Below are 24,146 nucleotides of genomic sequence, written 5' to 3'. Positions count from 1 at the left end.
ACAACTCAGTACTTAAGTGAATTGGTCGATAAATGAGGAATTGAATATAATATGTACACTATAACATTTACATGGTCAAAGGACACTCCAGCTGGATGATTTTGCTTTTATTTGCTTAACTCTTATATGCGGTACTATAATGTATAACAGAACATAAAACTATGGTACTATACAACATAATCAACAAAAATTACAGTACTGTATAAATAAGGTGTACAGTATAAAAAGAAAGAGGCTCTACAAACAAGATGCATAGAACTGTATAGAAATGCGACCAGTGGTTAACTAGGAAGGTCACTAAATGAGGAACTCTGGTCATACTTACCTGGCCCATGTTCACGGTTGGTTTGCAGAAATACTCAGCAAACGACAAAAGTGCTGGATCGGAAGTGAATGCTGAAATTGTTTCAGGCTAAAAAGAAAAACCCACAACAATGTGAGATAGTAAAAGACCATTTACTGATCTACTCAAACCATGTTAGCGCCCCTTTCACACAATGCTCTCCTAAATCATCAAATGTATAAACTTGCTAGAGCTTCACCACCCAGTTCGGCTAAGAAGTTACACAAACCTTTTATCATAAAGGCGATAAAAAACAGGTCTTACACAACTTACCCAAAAAAGACTTTCTCCTTCCCTGAACTTCTAACTAAAAGGCCTGCTAGGAAACACAGCTGTTAACTAAGGACGATGGAACATCCCTCAACAAGCCCACCGCGGAAGGACGAGCACCATACAATGCCCCATACGTGAGGTCTTGGGGTAATCAAAATCATCAAGGAAGAGAGCAGAACAGCAGGGGCCAGGGGCCAGGAAACCAAAAATGCAAGTTAGCATTTTTTTTTTTTTTTGCAAGTTAGCATTTAATGAGCATAGAATTTGAGATCTGTAACATGACATAGCTCTAGCAACGAAGGTAGTGATGGCTGCACAACAGTATCAATGTACTATCACTAGAAATAGTAAACTTTATATTACGTGTATTTTACTACAATGAAGAAATTGGACAAAAACTCCAGAATATCTCTCAAGGTTCAATTCTGAAAGTGGAATATAAAGGTATTACTATTCTCTACTGAGGTTTATATTGTATTTCTGAATTCCCCTCAGGCAGGAAATCAGTATTTTTATTTTTATTTTTTGGTGCTGGGGGTGGAACCAAGGCCTTGTGTGCACCAGCTAGGCAAGGGCTCCCCACTGAGTATAGCCCTGACCCCGCTGCTAATTTTCCCTGAACTACTCTCCCCACTCAAACCCATGTCTAAACTCATCTATCTCCTTTACAATTGGATCAGTCTTTGAGATGGGATCTAACCTTTAGAAGCAATAGTGCTAACGTGAGTTAAACTTTGTTGAAAAATGCTTCAAAAGTATTTCACAGAGAAGCCACTAAATACTGCCAAACAAAATACACAGAAGCCAACCCTGAGAACTATTTACAGGTTAAATTCTGGTAACTATTACAAAGGTGTGACCCTCAGTAACTGAGCCAAACAGCTGTCTCCTACTTAGAAGAAAGAAGCTCCATTAGTCCTCTAGCTGCCCCAAAGCTGGTCCATCTGCCACTCCTCTGCTGTATGTGACTAGGCCCCTGTCTGCTTTAAAGAGACTACCTTTAGCAAAAACATATTTGCTTCTGGAATTCCTAAAATTGGAGGTTAAATTCAGAATTTTAATGCTAGATCATGGAACAGTTTTCAGTGTGGGAAACTTCTCTTCCACAGGAATGAAGAGTCATACATTCTTTTAACTACTTCTTCAATTCAAACACCATCATGTTGACAATCAAACACTGTAAATAATAAAAGAATGAATCTATCATTTCATCCTCACCAAGCTCAAGAAAAAAATGACGGTTTAAAAATGGAAATTATGAAGTGCTAGGTGACAAAACCTTTTTCTGTTCTTGCCATGAAGGAGCATATTTTCACTCATTTGAGAGGAATAAGTAGATATTCTGATTGTGCACAGACACTGTGAGTGCTCCTGCCACTCCCTGTCGGTCTTACTTGAGAGTACCGACCAACCCTCCCTAGTTTATTATGCTGCTACATAAAACAGCAAAGGAAGCCACAGCCACTAAAGCTTTAAAACATGCAACAGTAAGGAAAGAAGCGATGAGATCTGAAATCACTTCCTCTCATCTTGGAGTTTTCTACCAGTCAACACTACCTTGAAAGCCCGGGCTTCAGAGTTCCTGTTGGCAACAGTCTGGGCCAACAAACTCTGCCACCCCATTGGATCTTCTTTGTAGGAGAGCTGGCCAGCCCTGAGCTTCACATATAAAACCCCATCCTTAGAAAGAATGGATCTGAAAGAGAAAAATACAAACTTCATATGAGACACACAATGCCATGTTTACAGGAGATAAAGTCTTGACTATTCTGTACTAAAGCATGGGATTTTGTCCTATGTCTAAAATTAAGCCAGATCCTTCAGGAAAGCCTCCAATAACGTTCCACCTTCCACTCCGATCTAGAAGGCATTCTGACTGTCCGCTCAAACATGAGCTTCAAAGGGAGCATTGCGACAAACACTGCTTGGTTTTCCCTATAGCCTAGCATGATGCATAGGACACAGACATAAATGTACATCAACTGGTCTGCAGCAGGAATGAAAAAATGTTGCAAAGCTAAAGATAGAATCACACAGAAATCAGCTATTATAATAGTGTGGGAAACTATAAATTGGAACCACATTATAGAAACTTTTACATGCTCATTAAACTTTCTAGAAATGTAAAGATATAATTTACATACTAAAGTAACACACTACATACAAAGTTAACACACTAATTATTTGCATACGACTATTTGAATACAAAAGCAATCTATTAAAATATGAGAACACTCTTTAACAAAAGAGTAGTGTACCAAAGGTGTGGTTTGAAAAACATCAATTGTTACAACAAAGCTCCCTCATGGACAGACACATAAGCCCTACTTTCTTAAACCAGATCTTGTATTATTGTACCAAGAGTATTTTTATTTCTGTCTCAAGCTAAGTCTATTCAAATTCTTAAATGAATGCATGTGAATAGGATTTAATTTCCAAATTAAAACTTCTACTTTCTAATATAAACTCTGGTCCAAGGACACAGAGCACTTCATTTGATGCACATTCTAATCACTGTTTTAAATGAGACCAAGGAGTGCTGAGCAGCGCTCTAGACAGTAATCTGCAATTCCTTCCTCCTGGATATACTTCCATGAACTTCCTGGAAGGCCCATTTGAGAAACTCAGTATACTTACTTCAAGTGTTGGGTTCCCTTGCTTAAATCTATCAGCAGTTCCCAGTACCGTGGGCCTTTAACTTTGATCTGCCAAGATAAATGTGAAGAGAGTCAACCCTAAGCTGAAACACGCTAGTCTGATAAAGTGAAGCCTGGGCCTCCCACAGGAAATAACAGCTGGAGAGAGATGCAGAGAGGTGAACAAGATCCATGTCTTACAAAAAGGCGCGTAAATCCTGCGCTGAGCACACCTAACCCATCGGAGCACACCTAACCTAACCCTAACCCTCGAGACAAGAACTCCATCCCTCTTGCTGACCTTCGTCCTGCTGCTGCTTTCCCGTTTTCTATGCAGCTACCTTTAATGTCATGCTACTGCTATTTCAATTTCTAACTTGGACAGACTCCTGAAGTCACTCCCAACTTACCTGCTTTAGAAGGTGGAGTTCTGGAAGAAGGGTAGGAGCCATCAGTTCTTCTTTGGTTTGTTCATACCACTGAGTGCCCTTTACACAGGGAAAAGGACAGCCACGGTTTGGAAGGCGCTCAGTGAAAGCCACAGGGAAGCAGCACTGGTCTACACCTCCCCACCCCCACAGCTGGTACAGATGTATTCAGTGAAGGCACCTGTGTAAGTTTCTTCCAGGGCATCCACCCCACCCTTCACGGCCTGCCCTTCATAGGCCAGCAGCGAGCTGTGCCAGCACAGCTGCCGGACTATACCCATTCGCCTTTTCAACTGAGAACGAGCCCAGTCTACAAAGTCTCAGTCCCCACAGACTCCACCGTGACAGCCGCCTGGCCCAGAGCTGGACACCGGCTCGTCTCTGCTCTTCTACTAGTTTGCCACTCGATGGCTTCAGCTGTCACACTCTATTCTCTCTGCAGCTCCCAGCAGACAGAAGGTCTTTAAGGAATGACCCTGTCACCTCTTTTTTGTACCTGAGGCTGGTAGAGTTTTGATACACAAAGGGTACTTTACAATTTGGAGGATGGATACATGACTTATGATCTACTTGTATTAACTAAATAAAAGATCTCTCCTCCAATACAAACCTAAGAAGAGTCTCAACTTTTACAATACTACCATCAGTCAAGTAAAATTACCAGGAGCATTTCCAAATTATAAGCTTTTGGAACAAGAGCATAAAAACAGCAGGTGATGCCTTAAAAATTACAGTCCAGACTATAAATGAGTTTGAATGACTGAGCAGAACATGTAAGAACTCATCTGTCCACGACTCAGTTCACCAGACAGCACTACTGAGATACTCTGACCCGCAAAGCTGAGTAACAATAAAATTACAATGACTGGCAGGAGGAGTCACCTTGTAGGTCACTTCTAAGAGGGCATAGCACGGCGTGTTCGTATCCACATCCACAGGCACCAGGAGCCTCGGCTCTGCAGCCAGAACATAGAGGTGCCGGAGCGCCTGGAGATGATACCTGGACACAAAATACAGCAAGGCGGTGACAACAGAACACAAGAGCACGAGTTTTACAAGTGGGTATTTCCTACAGGACTCAAGAGGACAGAAGCCAAGCCCCAAGGGAGAAGCAATCTTAAAGACAGATGACAAGTTCAACAAAAAAGTAGCACAGAGATTCCTTTAAAAAGTGTAATTTTAATCTTTGACCTAAGAGTTACCTTAGTTTTCTTAAGTTTTACAGGAAAGTGAAAAGCATCTTACCACGAAAAAGTTTACTAATGAGCTGAGCCCTGATGAAATCAGACCCTCTGGAATCAGACCCCTTTCTGCTCAGCACAGGTATCCCTGCTCACTCCGGCTGCCCTGTCCCTGCGGAACCTGAGCCCCACCCTGCGCGGCCTGCTTCTCACTTCCCAGCAGAGCTAGGATTTCTGCATGGTGCACACCGGGCAGGCACCAAAGTACGAAGTTCTCCTCCAGTCTAAAACTTGGTAAGAGAAACTAAAAGATCTGCCAGGAAGGTAACCAAGTTCAAGAACAGGAAAACGCTAACTTAGAAATTGGATCCTGAAACCAAACCACTACCCAGTTACCCCTCAGAGAACTTCAGAGACCACACTGGACTCACCGGTTGTCAGTACTGTGAGCCGGGAAGTGTGGGTAGAGGGCACAGAGGAGCGCAGCAATGGAGGAGTTCGAGGTGCTCAGGGAGTACCTGCAGGGCGAGGGGCGGGGTGGGTGTCACAGTTCCTGTGCTCGCCTTGGCGGCTTTAGCATCGGAAATGGGGACTGGTAAAACACCTTGATAAATACAAATGGTCAGTGGTGTGAGCATTTCAGTTTCGTCCTCAGGTCATTCAAGATCATCTACTATCCAGGCAGAAAGAACATCTCAGAAATGTTCAAGTTTAATCCCTGAGCTAAAATTAGCAAGGCTTTAACCTAAAACTGTGAGGACCATGAAGCAACCGAGAAATTATCTACACTGAAAGTCACGCATGAAGTATGTCACCTTCTTTTTCCAATTCCAGACTTAAAAATACAAGGTCTTTTACTAGATAGCCTAAGTATTTTTTTCTGTTTCTGCAAAGCATGATTATTCCTTTAGAATGATGGACTAAATGGAAAAAGGCAAAAGTTACCATTAAAAAGTTATAATAATGTACCACAATTAATCTTCTAAACATAAATTATCTTTTCTTGTCAACAGGATACTTTTAGATTGAGCATGGTAGCACACACCTGTAACCCCAGCACTCGGAAGAGGCTGAGGCAGGAGGCTCATTGCAAATTCAAGGCAAGCCTAGGCTACATAGTGAGTTCAAAACCAGTCTGAACTCTGCCGCAACACCTTGCCTCAAAAAAACCAAAAAGCTGCCTGGCAAACACGAGGTCATGAGTTCAATCTCCTATACCAAAAAGAAAAAAAAAACCTAAGAAGAAAAAAAAAAGAAACATACATTTTTCTTATAAAGGGCATATTTATTTAGTAAGAGATCTTTTGAAGTTTTCTTTAGTTTATTTCCTCAGTAAATTTAGTAAACAGGTAATTTAGTCTAAAGGTCTACAGTTTTTCTATAAATGTTATTTTTAAATTAAGATGGCACAGAACATTGCATAAAACTACTTTGTAGCTATTCAATACAAACATACATACTTTTTACTATATATATATATTTTACCACATATATAATAAACAAACCCAAATCTCCACCCCTACCTTTTAAAATAAGAATATAAATAAGAACTTAGCACTCAGCATACCCACTCATATAGTTAATGAATTGAGAAGAAATTTCAAGATCTAATCAAAGAAATGCATCTATTTTGCCTTGTATATAGGACATAACTTATGGACATAACTGATTCTCCCTCTTTACCACTTTGATATACCAAAGTCAAAAATAAATGTTAAGGCATCAATACCAGCAACTTGGGGATTAAACATAATACATAGTATAAGAAGCACTGTAACTTTAACTGTTGTCAGACAGGACACATCACCATTTAAAACCTGATAATCACAGAAAAAGGCAGAACAGGGCGGGAGAAAGTCTACTCAACGTGAAAGAAGAGGGAGCAGACTCACACCCAGGGGAGGATGAAAGAAGCAATTAAGAGTATTAGTAACTACAGGTGTTTTACTGAAAAGGAAAAAATTTTTCAAAAACACAAACAGAATTTTTATAGTAATATTTCTTTCGCTGTTCTTAATTCTACATAATTTAAAAAAGATAATCCCACAAAACATGTTTAAAAAGGCACACCTTCCTGAGAATCTTTGTGCTTTGTATTTCTAGAAATGCTAATCCAATGATTAGCGGGGGAGCACCAGAGCTAAGTTAGTAAGGAGACACCTCACACTCACAGGGGGAAGACACGGCTCAATGCCCCGACCTGAGGGACAGAGCCAGTGCAAATCCAATCAGTGTTCGGTCAGGTTACTTAGTACAGAAAAAGACAAATTCCAGTATTTATATGCAAATGCAAAGAACTGAACAGAAAAGCATGCTTTTGAAGAAAACTTGGGCTACTTTTATACTCAAAAGAACTTTCTTGGGGGGAAAAGAAACACACATCCATTTACCTTCCTCCTCCCAAAAACAGAAGTCCCAGGGCCATATGGTGAGCTAAGTGGAAGCCATAGTTCATCTCGCCACCCGTCTTCATGTGCAGGAAGCGACAAAGCTGCAAAACCTTCAAGTTCCCCGAGCCGGCCATCACCATGGCAAGTGACAGCAGCACCACACTCAGGCAGGTTTCCAGGTTGTAAGGACCCGTCTGGCAACAGAAAGGATGGCGTCACTGTAAGGGCTGCTAATTAGTCAGCCTTCCAAGACTAGCATTGTTGGTGAGGTTAAAAAGAAAAAAAATCTGTTAAACCAATCATTTTCCTGGTGTGTACCACACTCACCGATTTTTCTGCTATAATACACAAAGTCAAAACAGAAAATTTTAAATATTAAGTATCTAGAAGGAAATTACAACCATTTGGCATCCCACTACCCAATGAGAACTGGCATTAACATTTTAGATTTCTTATATCTCTGAATCTTTTCCTCCACATCTCTTTTCAAATGACATTAAGGTAATACTGTGCATGGTATTTTTAGTCCTTTTAGTAACTATTGTAATCTTTTTTTTTTTTGTCTTTTTCCTTTTTATCGGTACCGGGGATCGAACTCACGACTGCCTGCTTGCAAGGCAGGCGCTTATGCCACTGAGCTAAATCTCCAGCCCCAACTATTATAATCTTCATGGATAAAAAATTTTGAAAGATCCAAACGTGTATGAATGCATGAATATGCCATAATCAAACCTCACTGAGAATTTTCACTGTTTCTAATTTCCCGTATTATAAACAATATCACATCATCTGTGTGGTTTTTACCAGGAAGTAAACTCCGCAGCCTTCCTGTCATAAGAGCCACAATGGTTTGAGAGCAGCTGAATCTTTCTAAGCATTAATTGTCCTTTTCTTTGACAAGAAACTCCCACCATTCAGTGCTGAGACAGAACAACATGAAGTGTGATAATTCCCAAGTGTCACGGTCTCCCTTGCTCATTCTCTTGTCCTAAGAGTCAGATGCCTGTGTGCCCTTCAAGAGTCATCATGCTCTCATGTAACCAATATCCCAGGACAAAAGCAGAACTGAGCTAATGCTTCAAATCTCCCATTTTACCGTCAAACAGCAGAGGTGTCTGGCAACACACAAGTAACTGAATTATCAGTGAATTTGCAAGTTTTATTCTCAGTGAGAATTACAAAAAGACTTACTATGGAAGCGTTAGGTGCAGACAAGTATGTCATAAAATCTTTTGCAAATTTATGCTGGAAAAACAAAAGAAAACAAAGTTAAAATAAGCATCTTAAGGCTCTGGTAAAACAAAGCAGAGTAAACCAAGAGACTTCTCACCAAACAGTTAAACGCTGATAAGTTTTCTGAGCCAGCAAATCGAAAACCCAGAGACAAACAGGCTCCTGCAATTATGTAGACATGCGCTTGCCTACAAACAGAAAAGAAATTTAACACAATTATTATTTTCCCTGAAAATTCATTATGACCTAATATATTAGGGTGAACATAATAAATATTCCTATTCTCTAAACTTGTTTATGTTCTTCCGGTAAAGTTCCAGTGTGACCTGAACCAATCAGCAGATTTCTGTACATTTTTATTTTTAACAAAAGCACCATGTGACCCTTACTGATAAAGTCTTGACTACATTGTTTCATATGCTACACAAAGATAATTTTTTAAGTTGCTGTTAATTTTTTTTACTAGGAAACATAAAATTCCTATTTTATGTATATGTATATACATAGTATATGCGTATATACATATGCAAGTATATGCCCAATCTGCAATATTATTTTCAGAGAGCAATACTAATTCACTTAGATAAACAGATATGCCTTAAGACCATACTTTTAAATGAAATAAACTGGACATGCATATTTAAATATTGCACTTTCTCTTTCAGTTCTTGAGAAACTGAAAATGTAAATAAGGACCAAATAGGATGACAGGTATTGGGAAGCAGGAAGAAAATATTCGAGTGGGAAGGGGAACAAGAGAAGTGGGAGGGGGAAAGGAAGGAAGGGAAAAGGAAAAAAAAAGAACAGAAGGGAAAAATGGAAACAGAGTTTTTGTAAGTAAAGAGGAGAAGGAAGGTTGAAAGGGAGGGGAGGAGAATGGGGGGAAAAAAGAACTAAGATATATTACATAGTTACAAACTCCCTATGATGAATGTGATCATTACATACATCAAAAGGATACCAATAAAAATAATTTTTTAAAATTTAGGAAAAAAACAGCTCTACATTCATACAGCTTTAAAAAAAATAATAAAAAGAGATATAGGTGTAATTTAGTGGGAAAGCAGTGTAGCTACAAGGCTCTGGGTTCAGCACTATAACAACTATGATAATAAACCAATCTTGTGAATAATCTGATAACCAGTGGTTAGAAATGTGGGGGATTCAGAATGACTCAAATCAAGAATAACAGTGCTCCTGTAACAAACACTTTTTTTAATCGGTACTGGGGATCAAACTCACGACCACGCGCTTGCAAGGTAGGCGCTTATGCTGCTGAGCTAAATCCCCAGCCCCTATAACAGTTCATTTGTATTATATTATGATGCAACTTACGACAAAGTTTCCAAATTCAGGTCTTCTGAGCAAGGCAATTCAATTTCACTCAGAGAGATGCTATTTTCTCTTATAATCTGTCAAAACAGAAAGCAAGAATACTTGAACATCACTATTTTAGTTACAAACATATAATACTTTGAAGAATAGTTCATTGCTTGTCACAGATATATACATATATATACATAAGCTTTATTAAATCATTTCATTGGAAGACCTACATTTCAATCAGAATGATCAAATTTCAAATCTAAAATGAGGCAAATAACTAAGTAAGACTGAACATATTATTATTTTGGTGGGGTGTAGCAGGGATCGAAGTCATGACTGCGCACTTGCAAAGGCAGGCACCATGCCTCTAAACTAAATCCCCCCCACACACACACGTAGTAACATTTCACACTGGCCAACTGAAACACAAGATGAATTCAGTATTCTAAATTCTGTAGAAATAAGGAAGGACAGTGAGGAAAGGAAAGAGAAGAGGAAAAAAGGCACCAGGGAAAGGGGGAAAAAAACAGTTGGAGAGAACTCTCCTCAGAGACTCAAGTTTCTCCATTTGATGTTTGCAGCATTAAATGTCCCCCATCCACAGAGGGGAAGTGTGGCCCTCAGCTAATTACGTGACAAGCTAAGCTGTCAATACATTAATAAGTAATGTTTAGAAAGACAGCCCTTTTAGCACAAGTAGTGAACAACCATGAGAAATTACCCAGAATACCTAGCTTCAATAACCGAAAGCAGATTTGATCCTTTTAAAACATACAAACGTAAATGAAGACAAAAAGGCAATGTACTTTCTAAACACATAAAACACAAGTACTTGAGAGAAACACAGCAGACTCATTTTCAGGAGACTGCTCAGGAGAGGGAGCAGAAAATATCCACGAGTCTCTAGTGACAGTCTTTATGTATTGAAAGTTATCAAATGGAAAATTTCAAACAGTTTTGTTTGAAAAATTAGACAAGTAATTATGCTGGCTTTGTAATGGAAAGCCAGCTGATCGCTTCTTCCATCTTCCCCTTAATTCTGACTGTTACTTACAGAGGAAGTGAGTGGCACTCTAAAGAACTGACACCACTCCAAAGCAAATGACTGACATACATACGGATAACCCATTGTTAACATTCATGTATACCAAAGTGTTTGCCTGTGACATCACGTGGATGTGAAACATTTCTATTTTGACAGCAGGCTTTTCTATGCTTTGAATCTTCAAAAGAGGGTGTAACCTGGAGCCTGAAATCCCAGCAGTCACCTATGAGCTCTGGGGCTGCCCTGTCCTTCACCTATGAGTAAGCATAATAAAAGGTCCTGCCTTCTAGGTTTCTGTAAGAGTTAGGTAACTTAACCCACTGAAATCTCTTCAAATCAACATCTGGTATATAGTAAATTCTTTGTATCACTATAAGTATTATTACCCTGTACTTCCCTTGGTCATGACACTATACTTGATCATAAAGTAAGAAAAACATCATGATAAATAAATTTAAGTTGTAAATAACTGGAGGGGGCCTTCTTCAATCTGGTCCTTTGTCATCTGGTCCTTTGTCATTTCTTTAAAAAAAAAAATTAAAAGAAAATTAAAGAGAATTTAAAAATTAAATCAAAGAGAGATACAATCACTTAAGAGCAGGTTGAAGAGCACCAGAAATAAGCAGGCAAAGATCACGCAGCTCCTGTCTTGCCCAGGACCCAGAGCTCAATCCCAGGTTCTGAAGACCTGACTGCTAGCTTTCAGCTGGACGTCGCCTTCAGAGTGGGTGATTTTGGACAGGTCTATCCTCTTCCCATGTAAAGATGATGCACTAAGCTCTAGCTACTATGTAGTAGTTGCATAGAATTTTCACTGAAGCCTGATTGATAACAGTCCAAATCTGGAACCTGTCCAGAAAAAGAAACTGTGGTATATTCATAAAATAAGCATTATCTAATAATTAAAAGGATGAGTAACACACTCAATAATATCTCAAAATCATGTTAGAAAAGTTACACAAAATGATATATATTGGATGTGATTCCATTCATATAAACTTCTACATCAGTAAAATTAATTCATTTTGGAGGAGGAAAAAAAAAAATGCTGGTTGCCTTATGGGGAGGGTATGTGCAGAGACTAAGGGGCAGGGCACAAAGAACAAAGATTACACTGGGCATATGCACTAGTCAAACCTTACCAAACAGTACACTTAGGATCTGTGCATTCTATGGTATAAAAATTGTATCTTAAAAGGAAAAATGTAAATGTAAATATAAATAATGATACACCAAAATATTAGGAACAAGTACATTGTTGCCTGCAAATTTGAAACCCATTCAAAAGTGATGAAACAGATAAATAAGTAGACAGATAAGCTTTTAAATAAATTTATATAGTAAAACACAATATAGTAAAATACTGTAGAATTTACTGATAATATGAGTTACATACAAACATAAAGTTCTTTGAGAATTTTCCTTATAAAAAACGAAGGAAACAACCTACTATTCTTAAGGATTAGATTTTCAAATACAAAAGGGCTGAGAAACTGTCCCTATAAAGGGTCAGTTGATTAAAGCCAATAGTCAATTAAAATACATGATTCTGAATTTTTACAAAGCAGTCTCATTTTTAATTAAGATATTTGACTTATATAATATGTATGCTATAAAGAAATTAAAACCAGTTACCATATAGAATATTAATAACAGTCACAAATAGTATCTTACATAAATGTGTACTTATATAGAATGAAAATATTGAAAACAGGGGCTGGGGATTTAGCTCAGCAGCATAAGCACCTGTCTGGCAAGTGCACGGTCATTTAAAAAAAAAAAAATCAAAAATATCTTTCTGCTCTTTAAGACATGGTCTCACTGTGGATTCCAGGCTATGTGAACTCACTGTGTAGCCAGGGTGGGCTCAAACCCATGGCGATCTTCCTGCCTCAGTTTGTGGAGTGCTGGGATTATAGGTGTGTGCCATCATTTTTTAAGTAATTTAAGTGCCACCATTTTTGGTATATTTAATTTTAAAAAGTTACAATTTCTATAGACTAAGGGCCAAAGGAAGTCTGTTGTTACTACAAAACTTTAAGTAAAAGTTGCTTTCTTCAAGAGATTCTATAATGGTCAATTCTGCCTTCACAAAAAAAAAAAAAAAGAAAGAAAGAAAAGAAAAAAAATTCTATAGGATTTTGGAAAATCCCACAAGAAAACATGATTTTATACTATGAAAAATATTTACTGTTGTACTTACTTGAGGAACATTGCTGTCAACCCACTTGGAATTTGGTAGAATATCATCCCACAAAATCAGGCATCTAGCAAGTGTCTTGAAAACAGCATTGCAGATAAAATTAATTAGAACAGCCAAAGTTCACAGATTTTTTTTAAACAACAATCTTAAATAGAGCTATGAATAGAATCAGTTTCTAATTGATGACAATTTTGAAAAATAAACATAATATCTAAGCTACTCATTAAAATAAGGATTTTGATCTTAAGAAAAACTAAAATTGAGCTGATAATCCTCACAGTTTAGAGGACTGGCGGGGACTTCTAAACTACTCTATAGAAAATGTCACAAAAGAGAGAACCATAGGTCTATCTACACATTATAGTTTAAAGGCTTTCATGCTTTAAGTTGAAACATTAAAAAAAGGGCAGAAGGAAAATTTTAGGGACTTGTCAAATTGTTATTGTCATGATAACCTTAACTGCATTATTACACCCTTAATACTAATACAAAAATATAAGCCAGATCATTTAATAAAACCCTAGTTGCTTGCTGCTGTTTAGGAAGTTCTGAATAATGTGAAAAGCTGAAATGTCATTTAGTATTATATATCAATGTGGTTATCTTTCTCAGAACACCTATCATATTCAGGAAATTTCAAAAGAACATCGCTAACTAGATATGCATGAGCACTGAAAGTGAAAGGCTCTCATACAGGCATTTGTAAAGCAAGCTGACTTGGAAAGCACCAAGAGCGCCCTCTCATGCTAACAGAAATAAAAACTGACAACATGACGTACCCTAAGCAAGAGAAACTCTGGTTTCACGAAGTCCAGCAAATACATGGTGTCCGGAGCTCGGAGCCAGTCTGCGATGGACCTGTTGGTGGAGGACACCAGTGAGGGCTGCTTCTCAGGCAGAGGTCAAGATATAAAGAACTGGACCTTGTTCAAAACATTTCTCCACCCATCACGTCCATCCCGCTCTACACTAACTCGGCAGTGTTGCACCTGTGCTGCATCTTGGTAGAGTGCATGTTCCACAGGACAGATATTCTTAGTTTTCTTTTGTTCACTGAAATACCCCCAGCACCAAAAGGGCTCCGACATACACATTCATCTAAACAGCAGATGAATAAATGTATTTTACCACTTTGTAATTTGGTACAAATGCACTTTTTCTAAAGGCAAAAATTTACAGCACTAACAAATTTCATGAATCTTTTAGCTGAAAAGACTTACATACTATACTGGCTGCTACCCAACTTACTTATCTTTTGTTTTGTTTTGTCTTTTTCGTTTTTATCGGTATCAGGGATCGAACTCACGACTGCCTGCTTGCAAGGCAGGCACTTATGCCACTGAGCTAAATCCCCAGCCCCCCAACTTACTTATCTGTGCAAAGTGTAAGATAGGTGCCAGAGTTTTCAAGTTTTAGCAATTAGGACTGAGAAGTGAAAGGCTGGTCATTAGAAAAGCTTTTGTCGTTTTTTTTTTTTTTTCTTTTGGCTTTTTGAGACAGGGTCTCACTATGCAGTTCGGGCTGGCCTTGAGTTCATTTTGTAGCCCAGGCTGGCCTTGAACTCACACGATCCTCCTGCCTCAGCCTCCCAAGTGCTAGAATTACAAGCACATGCCACCACACCAGGTCAGAAAAACTTTTGAACTAAGCAGAAACCATTGTTACACATGCCAGGCCAGAAAAGAGTAATATTAAGTATTAACCATTCCTCAGCACAATATGCAAACATATGAAAAGCAATTTGGGCACTGTTTGGGTGTCAGTGACATCAGCCACAACACAGAAATAAATAGAAACTGGCAACTACAGTTGGGCCTCCACAGCTGTGGGCTTCACATCCAATTAAAAATATTTGAGGTGGGGCCAAGGATTTAGCTCAGAGGCTCAAGCACTTGCCTGGTAAGCGCAAAGTCATACATTGATCCCTGATACAAAACAAAAAAAATTTGGGGGGAAAAAAATCTGTACTGAATACACACAGTCTCTTTTTGTCATTATTCACTAAATAAATACAACCACCACTTATTTAGCATTTTTATAGCACATATAATGAAACACTATTAGTAACCTAGAGATGATTTAAATGCACACAAGAGGGCTGAGCACGGTGGCACATCTCTGTAATCCCGGCCTCTGGGTGGCTGAGGCAGGAGAATCCCAAATTCAAGTCTAACCTGGGCAACAGTGATCTAGTAAGATCAAGATCCTGTTTCAAAATGAAAAGTCAAAAAAACACCTGGGGATGTAATTGAGGGTCAAACCCCAGAGTTCAATCTCCAGAACCAAAAAAAAAGGTACACAAGATGTGCACAGTGTGCACACCACTTTCTACACGGGATCTGAGCAGCCACGGGCTTTGCTGTCTGTGGGCCTCAGGAAGTAACACCTTGCAGACACCGAGGGACGACTGCATACTATCAAACAGGGTAAGACTGCAAAATGCACTCTTCCTCAGTGAAATCTGTGTAACTCGCAGTAGCTGAGACTGAAAATCAGACTGCTCCTCACAGGGGAAATGAGCAGATGAGAAAGGATGTCACAGTCACAGGGAGGCAGGTGAGGGTACAAATACCTGTTATTGGTTTTTAAGTAGATCATAGCCAAAGCCAGAGTAGCTCCTGGACAAGTCACATCCACATTTATGGTATCACCTTCCTAACAAAAGAAAAGTGATGCAGAGGTCTGTATTATTTATAATTGTGTTGGTAGGGAAAACACAATTTTCAAATGAATCTCCTTCTTCTGGCACCCTGACCTGCTGCTGTGATGTGCACTTACTTTGATTTGGTAACTCGGAGACTTATGCCTCTCCCTGTGTGTTCCTGCTTGGAAACGTCTGTGACCGCCCACCATGTACTGATACAACTGCTCGGGCACATTGAGGTCGGACATACCTATCAAGTTACTGCCGTGCTGGAAAATAAAATAACAGGCAGGAAAAGAAACCTTATAGAAGACAATCCATAACACACACTCAGGACAAATATGGGAATAACTTAACTTTAAAGTAGGGTATTTTTATTTTCTACTTATTTCCAATTAACATTACTCATGAGATACTGTTCAAACTATTTGTGCGTTCAAGTAATTTCATAAAATATACAGACGGTTCAAAATACTTACAGTAAAGGAAAAGATTTGTTATATAACTGAAATATTAAATGCGAAGGCCTTGAATATTTTCATCACTGTGCTTGTGAACTTTTCCAGCAACAATAACTATAATAATAATAACAACATCTTACTTGCTTTAACTCAACAACCCTACTGAAGAGCTACACAAAACTCCTTTGTAGATGAGGACAGTGAGGTACAGAGCAACCTAGCCAGGGTAACTTAGCTACCGAACAGCAGGGTTAGATGAGAAACAAGGCAGCTCTGTGCAACAGTCCAGGGGCTGCTTATGCAACAGACAAAGGCAATTAAACGATTTGACTCACGACTCAGGACCAGAACTCAGGTCCCAATCCCAGTATGTTTTCCACGGCACCACGGCCTCTTCAGGTTATACGCCAAAGGTAAAGTCAAATCCCCCAACAGACACTCACACACAGGGTACAAACTCCACTTACCCCCAAGCAAACCATCCCCAGGGCCAGGCCAGCAGCTAAAGAGTACGACTCTCTGTCAGTGCAGTATTCCATTTCAGGACCCGGGGGCCGCCCTGCAAAGACAGCATCATGGTTCAGGCTGGCCTCTTACTGTTACAGAATTAACCTTCTAGTTCCATAATACACATGGATTCACTATGACTACACTCAGAAAGTTATGACACTACCACAAATACTGTCGAACTGCCAGTTTACCGAAAGAAAAGCCCAAAATGTAGAATTACCATGGCAACAGCTCACTGATATAATCATACTACAGAACATTGAATCTTCAACAGTGTATCATGAAACAATCATTTCCTCTTAAAGTTTTGCTCTCCACAGCTCTACTTATATGGTCAACCGTTGTCCAAAAAAAAAAAAAAAAAAATTAACAGCAAAATCATAAAAATAATTCAAAAATAAACAATTCATAACTTAAATAACTGTGATTGTTCTATTTCAGTACTACTGTTAATCTGTTATTATATTTAACTTATAAATTTAATTTTATCACTAATATGTATGTATAGGTAGTCAGTCCTTCATGTCTGCAGGTTCTGTATCCACAGACTCAACCAACTATGAATGAAAATATTTTTTCAAAAATTGCATCTGGATGTTCTCACCTGTTTAACCTTGATATGCACTGGCCAATGAGCAAAAATCATTCTGGTAATTATCAAAGCACTTGAGTCAAGGCCAGCATCTTACCTTCTTGTTTAAAAAATTGAAAAAGCTGCATTTTCAGTACACACATTTTCCTTCTCATAGTCCCTGAACAATACAGTGTGACAATTATGTGCACATCATTTACACTGTATTAAATTTCATCAGTAATTCAGAGATGATTTAAAATGCACAGGAAGACACAATGCACAGGTTACAGAAGTTGGTCATTTCCACTCTGTTTCAAGTGCCTTGTCCGTCAGAATAAACTCTGAGATGCTAAAGACCAAATGAGTGGCTCTAAGTGTAGGCCACTGCTAGGCAATGCTTGGTAAAGGGACAGTGGAATAAAAGCCATGCTCATAGGTGATTAAGAGCATGGGCATCTCATTCAACGTAATCGCTGGAGCTCACGAAGGGCTGGTTCAACAAATACGCAGGCTAACAGCCTAAATAAGAAGTGAACATTAGCCTTCAGAGACAGGACTCGTAGTGTTTTACAGTTACCGGATCATTCTGGGCTCATAAAAACTACTGCTTTTCTGTCATTTTGCAGTGTTACCACTGTTTCACTTTTCATGTGGAATGAGGTACGCCTTGGAGAACATCGCTATCACTCATACCGATTTCAGCCAGCAGGACTTCGGCAGTGTGCCTGTGGGCGGTCCCCTGATACACAAGGCCAATGCCAACCACCGCAGCCACCTGCACATTGTGAGGAACATCTAGCTCTGTGGATGTGGGGGGCAGGAGAGCAGGGATGTGGATGCTGAGCAGCCGAGTGATTGACATATCCATGGTGCCTAGTTTTGCAGCTGAGACGCCAAGTAGCAGTCCAATGCTTGTCATTTCATGGCCCTGAGATGGAAAAGAAAATGAAACCGAAGAGTTACTATCAAAACAAATCTGCAGTTTTAAGTAAAATACTGCCATGTTCAGTAAGTACTCTTAGGTCATAAGCACAGTGACAGACATGAGAACACAGTGGCAAAGGAAACAGACACTGTCCTTGCTCTCACAGAGTTAGTGCTCCAATAGGAAAAAAAAAAGGACTAAACTGAAGACACACAAATGGGTCCATTATTTAAAAAATAGTCTAACAAAAATTACACAGTATTAGGAAAGAGCATTTTAAGCGGCTTCATTTAGGTTAGCAGGGGGTACAGAATTATTAAGAAAAGATCCTTAAGAGATAGAGCCAGGCATGGTGGTACACACCTGTAATCCCAGCTCTCAGGAGGCTGAGGCAGGAGGCTCACTGCAAATTCAAGCCTGAGATACAAAGGGAGCTCAAGGCCAGCCTGAACTGCAGAGCGAGACCCTGTCTCAAAAAGAGCACCCACACACACACCGAAAAAAGATCACAAACGGAAACTTATAGTAGGACCCAAGGACTGGGAAAGTGGCACAGAGCTGAACAGGATCACACAGGCTCCCAGAAGTACAGGAAGAGAGCAACGGCGGTTCTAACCCAGGGAGTGACCGTGTTGACTTACACTTCAGGAAGATTACCTGGCCTGCAGTGAGGGGAGTGGATTTAGAGGTGCAAGAATGAATGAGGAAGGGCAACTGGGAAGGGGCGCTCACCTTGGTCAAGTAGTCATGGATATTGAGCGTAGCCAGCTTGGTCAGGTGCCCATTCAGACCCAGCGCCATGAGGAAGCCAGCATACTCGTTGGCTAGCTCGGCGTGTTTGGGCTTATTGTAAACTATCCACGCCGAGTCAATCTGGGAGGCAGGGGCGATCTTCAGCCCAGCAGCCACCCCATTGTGGAAGCTGGCCCAGCTTGTCATGTTGGGGGGCACATCGATGTTCCCGCTGTTTAGGTCTACCGTTGTGTTCCGGGGAGGGGCACGTCCTATCCAGTCAGAGTGAAGTCGACACAGAGGGAATAAAAATCCACAAAACAAAAACAACAACTGAGGTCTCTGAGAATTAAAGTTACTACACTGAAAACCCCTAACACTGGGGTGCCAAAAAGCCTCTGCAGGCACTTAAGACTTTACACATGCTATCGAATTCAAGGCAAGCTGAGTAAACCCTTATTCAGTAATCAAATCTCAATAATCTTAGCATTATCAATATTCTTTCTGAACTTTCCAAATGACCTTTTATATCAGAAGACAATCTCATTAAAAAGTAGAATTAGTGATTGACTACATTCTACTTCATGCTTAGTTTGATTTGCTATTTGCACTTGGACAACCATTCCATTAACAACAGGTAGAAAGAAAACTTTATTAGTTTTAACTAAAATAGCTCAAAAGAACACTGTGTTTACATTTTGCTTTCTCAGTAGCCAGAGCACACGCACCAGTCAGGTTCAGCTTGGGAATCGGCAGGGGTTCCGTGGGCACGGGGTGGTAGGAGAACAAGGTGAACATGCCTCGCCCAACCGGAAGGGCCATGGTGCGCTGACACAGCTGCAGCAGTCTGTATTTAAGACAAGAACCAACACTCAGACAATGGCATGTAATCAGCAGGTCAGGGTCTCCAAGAACGCCTAGCTAAGATGAAGCCACCTCGGCGCAGACCCACAGAGACGCAGGAAACCCCCAAGTCGGTTATTGTCATTCATTACTCCCGGCCCGCCCATCGGGCACTCGGAGGGAGGACACACTTCGAGTGGCTTCACAGCTGCTGTGACTAAAACCCACCTGGCCTAGAAGCCAAGGCAACTCAGCAGGCGCTATAAAGAGAGACCTAAAATTGTACTGGTGTGATGCTGACTTTCCCAAGGGAAAATGCAGTACTCTGGAGGTCCCTCCATGTGTGACTTGCAGGCCAGCCATGTATGACTAGGAGCCTTTGCCAACTCTCCCTTGGAACTGCCATCACCTCTGTGGTTTTACACTGAGAAAGGAAGGAAATGAGTGGATTTCATGGAGTCTCCGGGAAAGAAGACTGAGTTTCATTTGCATTATGACTAGGATTTAAGGACTAATACACTGCATGTCAGGGAGGCTCCAAGGTTCAAATGGCTTCTGTAGGCCACACGGTAAAAGTAACACGTCCGCATTAACACCTTTGGATGCTGAATTACCCCTGCCTTAAAACAAGACAAAACTGAACAAAACTTGTAAAGCAGGCATTGGTAATTAAGAGACACTTTTAAAAGCTGTACATCAAGCTAGGTGTAGTGGTGCACACATGTAATCCCAGTACTTTGGGGGTCTAGGACAGGAGGACTACAAATTCGAGTCCAGCCTGGGCAACTCAGTAAGTCTCTGTCTCAAAATTTAAAATACTAAAAAGGGCTGGAGCCTGAACTGCATAATGAGACCTTGTCTCAAAAAGATGAAAACAATCAATAAAAATGTGGGTTTAAGTTTATATTATACTAAAAAAAAAACCTCAAAATCTATTCCTGAATAAGACAGAGGGACAAGTCTGTTTCACTTGGTTTGTAAATTATATTTCTAATCAGATGATAATCATTTTATTTTTAAATTTGTTTTATTTGTCTTTTGAAACAGGGTCTATGTGGTTCAGGCCAGCCTTGAACTCATTATGTAATCCAGGCTGGCCTGGAACTCACAGAGATACTCCTGCCTCAGCCTCCCAAGTGCTGGGACTATAGGTGTGCACCACCACACCTGGCTGTAAATTCTTAAGGTAACTACTATCAAAATCATTTTGATTAACCTTTTCTAAATAGTACACTGCTATTTTTCAAGAGGAAGAGAGCATAATTCTGTCCTCAAAATCCAAAGATATTTTGAAAACATGTACGTTCACTGAGGATAAATGAAAACTCAAAATATATTGTAGACTTTAAAGTAACTTTTAAAAAGCTTTGATACTATTCCTTTAAAAATTTAGGGATTTAAAAGGTAAAAATTTGAAGGGAAAACAAATACAAGCCTCAAATTTACATAACACTTTAACATTATGTTGTCTCACTAGTGTGAGAAGCTGAAAGAAACAACATACATATATGGATATGGATATGTTCAGGTGTATGCATGTATTTAAAAAGTTAAGATAGTCATACTACTGATTTCTCTGAGTTCTCCAAAGAGGAGGTCTTGTGCCAGTATTGTTCAGACAATTGAGTGTAGATGTCCTGTGCTCCAGGTAAATGATCTGGGGGTGACAATGTACAATGTATGTACCGTTGTTGTCCCCTGATTGATGTGTTTTGAAATCTTATTCTTTTTTCTCTTTGAAATAAATTGGGTTTGAAAAACAAGGCTGCTGTGACACTTGGCAGAGTGGTGGCATCGCTACCTGTTCTCCTTCTCCTCGATGAACTCGTGGTCGCTGAGCTCCGGGTACTGCACCACATTGACGCGCACAGGGTGCGCGCTCTGCAGCAGCCGCCGCACGTCCTGCACACGCAGGTCCTCGCTCCATATTAAGGACATAACCTCGTGGTTCATGTCGTTCATGCCGTCGTCTTCCTCCTCAGTTTCTGTTCCTGAAGGAACATCTGATGAAAGCACCTGAGTAACAGACTTGATTATAAGAATTTCAAAAGCAGCCAGTGTGCAACTGCTGAACACAAGGACACACAGGTTGATGGATGGGACCCAGCAGCATAGGGCACAGGAATGCTGGGCCTACACAACACACATGGGCACCCAACCCACCAGCCTTTAATGCGCTATGTCTCCAGGATCAAGTGACCTTCCTGCCTCAGCTTCAGACATGTTATATATGTGCTTATATATGAATATATAGTCTTGTGTTTTATTCTTTTTGAACCGACAGCCATCCACAGACACTTCAAAATTTTTATTTTAAGACAAAGTCCAAAGAGACAGAGAAAGAGAGAGAAATGGGGTCTTGCTAAATTGTCCAACTGGCCTCAAACTGGCCATCCTCCTGCTTCAGCCTCCCAGAATGTGCACACCACCACACCTAAATACTTGTCACAAGTATTGTACTGCCTACTTGGAAACATTCTTTAATGAACTGAGAGGAAAAAGCTTAACGTTATGACAAAATCAGAGACTGAACTCACTGAAACATCACAAGGATATACACGACGGATTGTGGAAGTTAAATAACAGTGTCTTATTTTAAGATAATGGATTGTGGCTGGTTTTACTTTTCTGGCATCCTGCCCTCATAATTTTAACATGTGGCTTAATAATTCAGCCTGAACAATTCAGACTGTAACTCAGATGTACAGCAGATGGAATCTCTTCATTTTCTTCCAGCGATTTTTTTTTTTCTGTTTTTTGATTTTGTTTTTTGAGAGGGGGATTTTGCTATGTAGCCCAGGCTGGCCTCGAACTCAGAGATTCTCCTGTCTCAGCCTTCTGAGTGCTAGGATTATAGGCATGTGCTACCACACCTGACTTGAAAAATTTTATACTCTCTTGACAAAATATTAAATTCAAATTGAAATATTAAAGTATTGCAACATTTACTGTGGAAGCAACAATGCTAGCCTGAAAAAACAAATAGCAGGTATGACCAATTAGTCATTCTGAGTTCACAAAAATTCACTTTGGTTCCTATGAAATATCTGATTTGAAAAGACACTGCAGTCATGCACTGCGTAACAGTGTTTCTGCCGATGACAATGGTCCCATAAAATAGTATCAACCAGGGATACTGTCATTGTAAGTACTATGATGTGGCACAACACCAAAACTGCACAATAGGGCCAGGGGTTTAGCTCAGCAGCACAAGCACCTGCTTGGCAAGCAAGAGGTCATGCATTCGATCCCCAGTACCAAAAAAAAAGTACAAAAAACCCCTGCATGATACTTCTCAGAAGCTGCCCCATCATTAGGTGATACATGACTATATATACTAATCGTTGAAATACCCAGAATATATAAATCCAAATGTCTACACTGAATTTGCATGGGCTTAGTTATAAAATACAGCATCAAATACATGAAAAAACTGAATTTAGATGGAACTACTTAAAATGACATTTAAATACAAATTAATGGACTAATGCTAACATTGTTAAACTGCTGTCATAATTACAAAAAAATCTAAATGCTACAGGCTTTTCTTAGTTTAGGAAAGATATTATTAGCAAAAAGATTGTTTGTTTGTTTTTTAATTTAAAACACAAAAAACAGTAGTTCAACTAAGAGTTGTCATGACGATGCAGATTCAACAGATGTACTGGGCCCCTGCTGGACAGTGGGTCCCTGTGGAACCCTGTGGCCCACATCCTGTTAGCAACTATAAAGCCAGATGAAGCTTTGCTATGGGCCCTGAAGATACATTAACAGCCCAAGGCCTAATGGGATTTATTAAAAGCTATAATCTGATTACTCTGTGACAGCCCAAGGAAAAGAAAGAAATGAGCCAAACTGCTATTATTTTCTCAGAGACACGAACAAAGTACAAGAATCACCAGGGAAAGAAGCATCACTCCCAAATCGTCCTCAATGAACTTTCAGAACGTTTATAAAAACGTTCTAAAAGTTTTAAAAATTTGTATTTATTATTTAGCAATGCTGGGAATTAAATCCAGAGTTGTGTGCATGTTAAGCAAATGCTCTACCACTGAGCTACACTTCCAACACAATTTTTAAATTTTTTTTTTTTTTTTTGGTACAGGGGATCGAACTCACAACCTCCTGCTTGCCAGGTAGGCGCTTATGCTGCTAAGCTAAATCCCCAGCGCAAATTTTTAATTGATGTATAATTATGTATGTTTTGAGGGTACAGTAGGATGGAGATTTGTGTAATGATCTGATCAGGGTAATTAGCATATATTTGACCCCATGTATCTATCATTTCATTGTGTTGTGAATATTCAGTATCCTGTCTGCTAGCTATCTTGATGTAGTCAATCACTTATGTTCAACCACAGCTACCCACAAATTTCAGTTGTAAGTTTTCAGAAATACT

General features: G+C 39.7%; 1 protein-coding gene across 4 annotated transcripts in view; it reads right to left on the bottom strand.

Annotated features, from left to right (window-relative positions):
- Anapc1 (anaphase promoting complex subunit 1) overlaps positions 1-24,146 on the bottom strand; it is a 72,425-nt gene that overhangs the window by 8,888 nt on the left and 39,391 nt on the right. For all 4 annotated transcript variants that reach the window (XM_023563001.2, XM_003465068.5, XM_023563003.2 and 1 more), the window contains exons 26-44: positions 21,549-21,763; positions 19,633-19,751; positions 18,905-19,176; positions 17,941-18,175; positions 16,631-16,722; positions 15,837-15,971; positions 15,631-15,713; positions 13,838-13,916; positions 13,059-13,133; positions 9,820-9,896; positions 8,582-8,672; positions 8,443-8,496; positions 7,252-7,445; positions 5,293-5,379; positions 4,563-4,680; positions 3,663-3,740; positions 3,254-3,321; positions 2,174-2,312; positions 326-412 (exon numbers count right to left, since the gene is read on the bottom strand). In XM_023563001.2, the coding sequence (XP_023418769.2) occupies positions 326-412; positions 2,174-2,312; positions 3,254-3,321; positions 3,663-3,740; positions 4,563-4,680; positions 5,293-5,379; positions 7,252-7,445; positions 8,443-8,496; positions 8,582-8,672; positions 9,820-9,896; positions 13,059-13,133; positions 13,838-13,916; positions 15,631-15,713; positions 15,837-15,971; positions 16,631-16,722; positions 17,941-18,175; positions 18,905-19,176; positions 19,633-19,751; positions 21,549-21,763 (2,298 nt within the window). The remainder of the gene's footprint in view (positions 1-325; positions 413-2,173; positions 2,313-3,253; positions 3,322-3,662; positions 3,741-4,562; positions 4,681-5,292; positions 5,380-7,251; positions 7,446-8,442; positions 8,497-8,581; positions 8,673-9,819; positions 9,897-13,058; positions 13,134-13,837; positions 13,917-15,630; positions 15,714-15,836; positions 15,972-16,630; positions 16,723-17,940; positions 18,176-18,904; positions 19,177-19,632; positions 19,752-21,548; positions 21,764-24,146) is intronic.

This window comes from Cavia porcellus, unplaced genomic scaffold (assembly GCF_034190915.1).
Source record: "Cavia porcellus strain 051 isolate PalLab524CR breed Dunkin Hartley unplaced genomic scaffold, mCavPor4.1 scaffold_18, whole genome shotgun sequence".
Classification (NCBI taxonomy): domain Eukaryota; kingdom Metazoa; phylum Chordata; class Mammalia; order Rodentia; family Caviidae; genus Cavia; species Cavia porcellus.
Note: the sequence above shows the minus strand (reverse complement) of the source record. Positions and strands in the feature narration are given on the sequence as shown.